This window comes from Setaria viridis, chromosome 6 (genome assembly GCF_005286985.2).
Source record: "Setaria viridis chromosome 6, Setaria_viridis_v4.0, whole genome shotgun sequence".
Taxonomy (NCBI): domain Eukaryota; kingdom Viridiplantae; phylum Streptophyta; class Magnoliopsida; order Poales; family Poaceae; genus Setaria; species Setaria viridis.
In genome coordinates, this window is record NC_048268.2 from 35806235 (window position 1) to 35817457 (window position 11223).

Sequence of the window (11223 nt, forward strand, 5' to 3'; positions counted from 1 at the left end):
GGAGAAACTATCTTAGCCATTTTGGAACGGTTAGTGTCCTCCTTTTAATGCTAGCTCTTTTAATTATTGTTGTGTGGTACTGGTTTGGAATATTGAGTATGTTATTTATGTTTCACAGCGATCATTGAAGAATGCTGAAGCTGCCCTTGCACTTCATCTTGAGTTTCTGTTACCAGTCGTTCTGAAGATTATGGTCCTTGATTTCCAGGGACCACCTGATTGGGACCTCCTGAGTGTGTAAGTAACAATCTTATTAGCTAGTATTCCACTAGTTTCCATCTTATTGCTGGACTAATAACTTTTCAATTTTATCTCATGTCTAACAAATATTCTTCTTTTATCTTTGGCAGGTTGGACAACACGAACGCTGACAGGATCAATGTGTTCTTCGGATGACCTTCCAATCACATCACTGTTCTTTTGGATCCATAAATTTGTCGCTGTCTTTCTTATCCTACTGGACTGGTTTCCATGGTAGTCTGAATGGCAGTTTCTTTTAGTTCACAAGCTTGTTGTTTGCTGGTCGGTGTTGTCTGTAAGATGGTAACCCTAGAGCTAGAGGTGTGACCTACTCTCTGTTTGCCATGGAAGTTGGAACTTGAGCGCAACCGAAGGGGGATGAACATGTGAAACTGAAACACTGCAATTACTGGCTATGTTACTCTATGGGTTCGGTTCAGCTTCTTGTGGTATTTGGATAATGATCCAGACTTATTTACTGAACCTTGTAATTCATCAGAATGGAGCATCTGCACTGTTAATAATTGAAGGCAAGTTTGTTTGAAAAGAACGACGTGGCCAGTTAGCCACGATGCTAGCTCCTAAAGTAGTATGCAATTATTATCTTGGTTTCAGCTTTACTTTACCAGTATGACTCTGTTCCGTTAGACATATGCTGAGTGTACGCTGTGCCCCAATATTGTGATTCTGTGAGGTACAGCAGCCCTCAAGCTCAGCCGTCCCCTGGCTCTCCGGTGGGATCAAGATGGCTAGCCATCCGCTCTGATGCACCTAACCAGCACCCAAACGGTCTTCCAGGTCGGGACTTCCAAGTGGCTTTCCAAGTGAGGAGGACCATTTATTTGGTTGATCCAGGTGCTTGGTGGTCTCTTCCATGGCCTCACGATTTCCCACAGCCTTTCATCTCTACTTTCCGAGGCGTGCTCGCTGCTCCACTGCACATGCGAACTCTTGAGCGCTGGTTTAGATCCCTGCAGCTAATGCAGCTACCAAGCCTACACCATAACCTGTTAGTGTTAGAGCATACCACACGTAATTCCAACGCTTTATTTTTTTTTTCGAAAAGTATACCAACGCTTTAACGGAGACACATTTGATGGAGCATCCGCATCTTCCTTTTTTTTTAGAAAAAAAATCTCAGGGCAAAAAAACACCCTGGCTTGCATGGTGAATCAGTTAAGTGCTGTCTTACAGTTTTACAGGTCTTGCCAGACACCGCTAAAAAAAAAAGAAAAGCTTTACCATACATCAAACCGGGTTTCACAGAGCCGACGCCCCGCCCCTTTGCATTCCGAAATCCTCGACATGTATAGTCTTGCACGTCAAATAACATGAACCTTGGGTCTATCAAAATATATGTCCTGAAGATGTAATTTGCAATTTAGCATGCAGGATATTATGATTAAAAACTGACGGTATGCATTGTCTCTAATTGATGGCTTGATAGGTGTCCCAGAGGCTTGAAATCAAAGTCCAAAAAACTACCAAGCAGACGGCCTTCAGAACCTACGAACTCAATGGCGGCCAAGATGTGTCACCCAGCTATGGGCACAATCAAAACCAATGCCGCCCCCTGTATGCTTCAGTTATCATTCAAGTGATTTGTACCCTGTCTTCATCACTGTACGATACTTTCTGCAATTTAGAAAAAACCGTGCGATGCTGCGCCAAAATATTGGTGAAACTATTCATGCAATTATTCTTTTTTAGATTTGTAAACAACTTGTTGACGGTCAAAATTGGCAGTTCCGGCATATGGCGATTCGGAGTTGGCGGTCAAACTTCATTTAATTGTCATACTAATTAGTGTTAAAAAATAAAAAAATTCCTTGGTTGAGCACAGAAATTTCCTGACCATGCTTTAACAAAGTTTGGCATTACCAAATTTTGATCATGAATTAGTCCACCCATGGTTTGGCCAAACACTGGCAAAGAAGTGAAGTAGCATAGGCAAAAGGAGGAGTATCACCTAAGTTTGTTAGCACACCAAATAGTTGGCAATTTCACCAAATTTCCTAAGGTAAGCATTGGCAAGCTTGGGAAGATAACCAAAGAGCCCCCATGTTCTTCCAGTTATTTTCTTTCTATGAGCTTGTTACATTTGTTTGGTGTTGTGCTTCCCTCAACAGAACACTTCCATGGGACAAATTTACCAGTTATAAGCAAGCTTTTACAACAAATATAACAACTTTATTAAAAGAATGATTAGTTATCGCAACATCATTAAAGCATGATCGAAAAGACAATAGCCAGCCTTCTCAAAATCATTTCATCCATTCCGCTCACACACGAGATGCAACCAAACAGCCACAGGAGCCGCAAGGAATATATGGTCAGTCCCAACGATGCCTCCAATCATTATATAAAAATGCCGCCCGCCGAGCAGCACGTACACATGCTCACACGTGCATATTAACTGACAATCTATGGTTCCAGTGTTTCATCAAAGCATATGGTATACAATTTCTGGAAGCGCGTTAATTCTGTCAAAGCTGACAAACTATGCGTGTGAACGTTGGCACCAACATTCCTGCGAGCAAATGGCAAATAAATAGATATTCCAATAACATACTAGCCTGATATGGCCTTCACTTCATTTGGTGGAGGGCATCACCATCCCACAGAAGTATATATTGTTGCATTCTGCAGGAGGCCCGGCCTGGCTACAGCTCAAGTCCAAGACTAGCCCAAAACTACGAAAGAGTAATGACATCTGAATTAGCAAGGCTCCAGGGAACTACTTCAGAACTACATGACGACTTCAGAAAACCCCCAAGATTAGCAAGGTAACAGCATAAGACAGACAGCAGTAAGCATTCAGAAACTTGTTAACTTCGGATGCTTTCACGGTCCTCCCTCTCCTTCCTCGTGCTTCACTTCAACGGTACAAGGTGTCCTCTACAGAAGAAACAGGAGATATGTCAAGCAACTATTGGTTACTGCCTTACTGGTCAGCCTATGCATGTACCACAACTTAAAAAAAAATTGCGATATTGGCTTAGCATGAAAGTAAGGCAATGCAAATAATACAATACATCATGCTGCTAGCTGGTAGCCTAATCATGAAAATGAATTTGGACAGACCATAGGTTAGTGCATCAGATTGATCCGAATGCCTTTGTACTGGTAGTGGTAAAAGACTATCAGTCCAGTCGACACAAGCAAGCACTAAGAGTAAACGAGTAACTTGACCAGATTTGTCACATCATGTACTAGCTTGGTTTTAACATCCAAATGAACATAAATAGTACAAGCGATGAAAATAGCATTGGCACCCATAGATAAAAAATGTAAGTCTGGTTGCAGCAATCTTTCAGAAAGAAAAGTTGTGAAATCCAGCTGCATTGGAGGAAAGCATAGCCTTCACCCTATTGCTCTACAAGGCAGACATACCCAGGCCTTTGCCCTCGATCCCACCTAAGTTTAGCATGACTAGTCAGCAACTAGCAACCACAGCAATGCACACAAAGCGCTCCTTAGAAGGTTTCCAAGCTTACTATGCGCATCAATACAATTTAGAGGAGAGGAAATTATATATTTACCTTGTTCAAGTGCATGGTAACCTCAACTGCCATGATGCGGCTAAATTGTCGGCCTTCAGGAGGTAACCTGTTGCCAGAAACTACCATCCTACGTTCCACATCAACAGAGAACACATACTGGCAGTTGTTCTCAGCCACAGTGAGGTAGACGACGCCGTCCTCCTCATCAAGGAGGCTAAGAATGGGGCACCTGGGCACCTTCTTGGGCAGCTTCAGCTCTTCGTAGGTTGGATCAGCCCACACATCAATGATACGGAAGGATCCGCCTTTCTTCCATACTGAGTTTGAGATGCAGAGAGTCCATGTTGTGAGGGTGATCAGGTCGTCAATGTCGCTGGCTGGATTCATGTGAACGAACCTGACAGTGTCACCACGAACACTGCACATGGAGCTGAAGTCCCTTGGCCTCCCCCGGCCTTGCTCAGGATGCCATGACCGGGAGTATCCCTTGGGCAAGGATATGAACCGAAACTTTGGATCATCCATAACCTTGTCGCAGATCAGGATGCCCTTAAGGAGATCCACCCAGCATATAGAATTGTCTCCCAGCGCGAACACGACATCAGCACAGAAAATGTAAGCAGGGTCAGACGGGAGGGGAAACGGGAGCACAACCTCCTTGTTGATCCACTGGCCTGCGACGGCGCCGGAGGAACACCACGTGAACAGAGTAGCCTGTGTTGACGAGGTGCGGTGGTAGAGGAGCTCGGCGAGCACGTACTCGCTAGGCGGGTCGTGGCGGAGGACGGCGGTCCCGGCTCCGACGCCACGGTGGGTGAACTGCGAGGCGGAGGACGGCGGCAGCGGCAGGACGGCGGCGAGGGAGTTGGCCAAGGAGTCGTAGACCAGGTAGAAACCCGGCGGAGGGAACGTGGGCCGGTACGGCCCGGCGTACATGGCGATGATGTTGTGGTCGGCGCCCGCTATGGATGCGCCGCTGGGGAACTGGTTGAAGGTGTCGCGTGCTCCGGCGGACACGCTGAGCACGAGGGAGGCGACTCCGGGGGGGTGGGGGATCTCGAGGTGGGGCTCGATCCCATCCAGGATTGCAAGGTAGAGGGCGGCTTCCCAACCGCCGAAAGCCACCAGCTTGCGCACCGCGCTGGGGTTGGAGGCCCTGCGCTCGCGCAAGATGTCCTCCGCCGGCCACTCCAGCTCTCTCCGGTACCGGAGGAGCCCCTCGGCGACCGCCCTTTGCTGCGCCGCCGCCCGTTCTTTCGGGCTGACTGACGGCGGGAACGGGATGTGGCCCCAGAAGGGCGGGTGCGACGGCCCGCCGTTTTCCACGATCAAGGCTGATACCTCGTCTATGATCGGGATGAAGGCATCAACCAACACCATGAACGGATCTGGCGGATCCACTGCTCCGTTGGTCATGGACGGTGTGCGGGGCGACTGTAACGAGATAAAATAGGATCTGAAGTTGGGTCTGGGGTGGTGCGAGCGGTATAGAGGCGCGGCCATGGCTTCGCAGCGGATGCGGCGGCCCCCGGTAGGGGAGGAGGGATATCTCGAGGAGGAAGAGGGGAGCGCAAGCGCAAGACGGCGGCTGTTCTTTTCTTTTTCGTTTTCTTTTAGACGGCGGCTGTTGGGGATGGGGTAAAGAGGACGTGCGAATGATCTAGAAGCAAGCAACCCGCAAACGTAACGTGATTGGACTGTGATGTGAATGCGTTAACAACTTAATAACGTGTTTAACGGGAGCTCATGTAGCATGTGAAAACTAGTTTAAGGCTCGTAACTTTAAAATCCATTTAATTCAAATTAAAAGTCTAAGTCAACTTTTGAACACACTACATTCAACATTTTCTAAAACCTACGCTAACATTGAAAAATATTAGATTCAATATTTTCTAAAATGTAGATCAATATTTTGTAAAATATACTATATTCAACATTTTTCAATGTCTATTTCAACATCTATTTCAACATTTTCGGTCAAAAAATGTCTATTTCAATGTCTCGACAAAAAATGATTCACCATTTTTAAATCGGTCAAAAAATATCTATTTCAATGTCTCGACACAAAATGATTCACCATTTTTAAATAAAAATCAATATTTTAAAATACTACTTTTTTTCTTCTTCTTGATGTCTGGTGAATAGGGGTGCAGCAGTGGGGCTGCACATGGGGGATGGCGGCTAGCGCAAAGGGGGTGCAACGGTGGTGGGCGACGAGCGCGAGGGTAGTAGCGGGGCCGTGCACAAGGAAGACGGCGGATGGCGTGCATGGGTGAGGAAGGGGATACACGCACGCGTGGCGGCATGCGAGCAGTAACAAAGCAAACAAAAGGAGGAGGAGTGAAGGCGGCTCGATTGTATATGGTATTAGGGTTGACAAAGGTGGAGCAACATCCATCGAATGATGTTGCATGCACGGATCTCCAACACAGAAAGTTCAGTACCAAATGGACTTGAGCAATATTCTGACCGGGCCCAAAAGACTCAATAACTTTTGATTTCAAAATCCGTGCCCACGATCATCACAAATACAAAACTTGTTTTTTCAAGTCTACCATGAGCTTCCCTTTTTAGAAAATAAATAAAACTATTTATATAGAGTAGCTCAAATTTTTCTAGCCTTATGTTCCATGCCCAAATGAATAGTACCACTGGCCAGGCCAAACCTGTGGATTCAGATCGGGGTGAAAATGCTCAGGTCCAAGTAACCCTAACAAAAATATTAAGATAGTACCAACCCTGCACCTAGAATAGTTTCTATATTATTAATTCCATTGCCATATAGGACTTTTAGCTTATGTGGTACTATATGTATCGGTGTTTAGTATTGCCAACTAGTAATTTGCATTGCGTGTCCTTGACTCTCGATGGCAAGCACTCAGACTCGAGGTATTATACTGGTTCGAACGAATGCCCTACGTCCAGTAAGAAGTCGGAGTTTGTGTTCCTCGAGCTCAAGAGCTCAGCGCTTACAACGTGACGCTTGCAAGCATGAGAACAATGGCGGAGGCGGGGTGCAAGAATTTTTTAACACCCCTGCTGTAGTTTACGTGATCTTGGACCAAAATATTGCTTAGGCAGGCTTAAATGAATTGTTAGCGTAAGGGCCCTTCAGTTCTTTGCTAGCTGCAGCGTGGAGAACCTGGAGACAATCGATCGCTCCGAGGAAAAAAAGAACGCGAAAGGTCATGGCAAACTCGCAGTTTCAGTTCGTCGCCCCCTCGTTTCCCCAGTTTACAAATACCTAACTCTACCTCACATCCATATCCATGGCAGCACAGGGCGACGAAAAAGGGAGATCAAGCGACTGATTAATTGCACCAGCCGCGCGAGACATCGGGGAAATCTCAAGACGTCGTCTCTCGGCCGTCAGGTTCTCGAGATCAACTAATCAAGAACTTAAATTTCCTTCCCTTTGCTTGCAATCTACGCTACCAAGGTAACTAGTGAGTAGTGAAACTTCGTTGAATCATTTTGTTTGGTTAATTTCACTTTGATTTACTTTGTGCAGTCAGCAACTTGTAGATGGTAACTGATCAATTATTTTCTTTGAAGGATAATCATGGTACTAAAAAGGAAGACACTGGATTCTTTTTACCAGAAGAAAGATAGTGTGCCTGATGTACTCGAAAACCCTGAACAAATTGGAGTTGTTCCTTGACTCTAAGACAGATGAAGTTGCTGCCTAGCTTGCTGCACAGCAAGGAGAGGAAGAAGATGAAGAGGTCGCAGAGGAAATTCCTAGGCAATCACCACCTAAAGTTCAGAGAATCAATTCTGAAGGTATTAGTGTTCTAGTAGTGGAACGAGATTCAGGTCTATGTCGCCAAATTTGGGATTATCCTCCCAATGAACAAGACCAAGTTGTCAAAGCGTACATAAAGCATGGTTCATACCAATTTCTTAAGGATGAGTACCCTTCTTCCGGTTCAAAGAAACACCCACACAGATTTCAGGTTCATTGGTTCAATCTTTTCCTTGGTTAGAATATTCACCTACAAAAGATGCAGCCCGTTGCTTTCCATGCTTTCTATTTTCTAAGAAGCCGGTTATAAAAGTAGGATCAGATGCCTTCACAATGAAAGGGTTTAGAAGTTGAAAAAAGTTAGTAATGGGAAATAGTGTGCCTTCCTGACTCACATGGGAAAGGATTGTGATCAGCTCATAAATACAATGTTCAATGTTACGAGAATTTGAAGAATCAGCCATGTCATATTGAGCATGCAGTTGAGAAGCAAACCAATGAAGAGATCAAAAATAATAGACTGTCTTAGAGCATCAATTGATGCAATCCGATGGTTAGCTTCCTAGGCTTGTCCCTTCAGAGTACATGACGAATTTGTTGACTCATAGAGCCAATATAACTTTATTGAAACGGTAAAACTTCTAGCTTCATATGATGACGAGGTCAAGGCAGTGATTCTAGGTAATACTCCACAGAATGCAACATACACTTCAGCACAAATTCAGGATCTTATTGCTAGTAATGTGCAAACATTAATTCATTAATTCATAATGAAATAAGAGATGTTAAGTTTTGCTTGGTTGTTGTTGAATCAAGAGATGAGTCAAGAAAAGAACAAATGTCAGTTGTTCGTTTTGTAGATAAAGAAGGCTTTATCAGAAAATGGTTTCTTGACCTTATTCATGTTCATGATACATGCTCTGAAACTCTCAAATAAGAATTGTGCTCTATTTTAGCTTACCGTAAATTGGATGTTCAAAATATTCATGGACAAGGATATGATGGTGCTAGTAACATGCGAGGAGAGTGGAATGGACTCCAAGCATAATTTATGAAAGTGTGACCTTATGCATATTATGTTCATTGCTTGGCTCATCAATTATAGTTAGCTCTTGTTGGTGCATCCAAAGAAGTAATTGAGGTTCATAATTTTTTTGAACATCTACCTTTTATTGTCAATACTGTTTTATCTTCCAGTAAGAGAAATGATGACCTGCATGACAATCAAGTTGCTGAAATGGAGCATCTAATTGAGCTTAACGAGCTTGAAACTGGAATTGGTGCCAACCAAATTGGAACCTTGCATCGTCCTGGTTGTACTAGGTGGAGCTTGCATTATGGTTCAGTTTGCAGCCTTTTGAAACTTTACAAGCCTACAATACCTGGTGCTGAAAGATATTGCTACCAGTAAAGGTTCGGGAACTACAGCTTATGGACAAACAAAGGCTGCTGGTGTTGTTACATTAATGATGTCATCTGACTTTGTTTTTATTTTGCATGTTGTGAAAAAACTCATGGGTATCATAGATCTACTTTGCAAAAAAGCTAAAAAAAATCTCAGGATATTGTCAATGCTATGGATGATGTTGCCACTACCAAAAAGTTGTTCCAGAATTTAAGAGATAATGGTTGGAGATCCTGCAAGGAAGATCCACGTCGGAGTTCTGGAGCTAGGGTCATCAAGATCAAGGTAGGATCCTGGAGGAGATCTGGTGATGTACAATCATTCATGGTGAAGTAATAGATGTGTTCTTGTTCTTAGCGATCTAAGTGCCTCCTTCTATGGTTTTATACTTTATCGGGTTTGCTTTCTTTTCAATCTATGATCGATGATAGATTACATAGGTGTTCTTGTAGTCGTGGTGACTAGATTTGCATACCTGATCTACCAATGAGTATAACATGTTCTTATGATCGTGCCCTTAGACTATCTGTGCTAATAGAAGTGATCGTGATAGGATCTTTCTTGTACCGGAGGTGTAGATTTAAAGAGACTTTTTGCCAAGATCATATATGTGTTGCTTTGCTACCGTTGCTCAGAATTACAACATATGCGTAGTTTAGGTTGCTCTAGATTGGTTACCTCTACTTATCTGTTATCCATCTGTATATGCTAGATTAGATCTGAATCACCATCAACATAGAGTTCATACTAACAATGCTTGTTAAAGTAGATCTTGTGTTATAAGTTTCTTGAATTGATAAATCTTGGAAGAATATTCTAAGGGAAGGGCTACAACTAATCCGTGCGCTTGCAGTCCACAATTGGCATGCTAACTGCCATAAACAGAAACCGATTTAAAAAACAAAAAAAAGGAAAAAGTTGCTCACCGACCGCCGGGCCAGCTCCCTCGCCACACGTTGCCAGATCCTCCACCAGTAGCCCACGCGCGAGGGGCAGCCATCGCCGGAGCCGTGCCGCCCACTAGGCCCTTGCCGGCCGCGGGTCGGAGTGTCTTGTCACGCGATTCCAATGCTATCCGGTTCCTATGCTGCGTCGTAGGAGGCATGCCTGGTGCTGTGCTGCTGTTGGCGCTCGTTATTGCTACCCTTTTAGTGTTATTTAAGTAGTATTTTTGGATTAAATCTTATACTAACCCGCATACTAACCCGCCACTTGACACATGACATAACCTCATATTTGCATATGTGTTGTATTTGGACTATATTGCAAAATAGCAGGAAATACGGGATAATAATGTCATACAAGCGATGAAAATAGCATCCAAAAATGTAAATCCGACTGCATTGATGCTCTATGAGGCGGACACACCTGAACCTTTGCCCTCCCTCCTAAGTTTATCATGACTAGTCAGCAATAGCAACCACAACAGTGCCCACGAAGCGCTCTTTAAAAGGTTTCCAAAATTACTACGAGCATCAATAAAATTCATAGGAGATGAAACTATGGATCAGTTTGGGAGGGATTCTCTCAAAATGACTTCACCAGTGATATGCCAAAGCCGGTAAAGTTAAAAGTAGTGGCTTCACCCAATTTCAAGTTCATTTTAACCTCAGATCACAAAACGGCTTCAAGCTACATTACCTCGTTTTGCGCAAAACAGGTGAAATTGAAGTCGAAATGAGCCCTCCAAGCGGTACCTATACATTTACCTCGTTCAAGTGCATGGTAGCCTCAACTGCCATTATGCGGCTAAAACGTCGGCCTCCAGGAAGTAACCTGATGCCAGAAACTACCATCCCACGTTCCACATCAACAGAGAACACATACTGGCAGTTGTCCTCAGCCACAGTGATCAGACAACGCCGTCCTCTTCATCAAGGAGGCTAAGAATGGGGCACCTGGCGGGCACCTTCTTGGGCAGCTTCAGCTCTTCGTAGGTTGGATCAGCCCACACATCAATGATACGGAAGGATCCGCCTTTCTTCCATACTGAGTTTGAGATGCAGAGAGTCCATGTTGTGAGGGTGATCAGGTCGTCAATGTCGCTGGCTGGATTCATGTGAACGAACCTGACAGTGTCACCACGAACACTGCACATGGAACTGAAGTCCCTTGGCCTCCCCCGGCCGTGCTCAGGATGCCATGACCGGGAGTATCCCTTGGGCAAGGATATGAACCGAAACTTTGGATCATCCATAACCTTGTCGCAGATCAGGATGCCCTTAAGGAGATCCACCCAGCATATAGTATTGTTGATAGATCGTGTGTAAATTGTGATTCAATGATGTTGGCAAAGAAAAATCAGATTTTGCTATGCCGTAGCGCTCTAG

At 44.4% G+C, this 11223-nt stretch overlaps 1 protein-coding gene across 1 annotated transcript; it reads right to left on the reverse strand.

Moving 5' to 3' along the window:
* Positions 1 to 2568: 2568 nt before the first annotated feature.
* LOC117859656 (uncharacterized) lies at positions 2569 to 5377 on the reverse strand. The gene is made up of 2 exons (XM_034742819.2): positions 3783 to 5377; positions 2569 to 3138 (listed from the first exon to the last, which is right to left on the reverse strand). The coding sequence occupies exons 1-2, from the start codon at positions 5244 to 5246 to the stop codon at positions 3085 to 3087; spliced, it is 1518 nt and encodes a 505-aa protein (XP_034598710.1). The 5' UTR covers positions 5247 to 5377; the 3' UTR covers positions 2569 to 3084.
* Positions 5378 to 11223: the final 5846 nt, after the last annotated feature.

Bases quoted from the DNA above. Each gene is read 5' to 3' on its own strand.
- LOC117859656 (XM_034742819.2), bottom strand. From the start codon at position 5,246: ATGGCCGCGCCTCTATACCGCTCGCACCACCCCAGACCCAACTTCAGA. The intron at 3,139-3,782 runs GTAAATATATAA...TTTCTTCTGTAG, and splicing joins TTACCATGCACTTGAACAAG to AGGACACCTTGTACCGTTGA.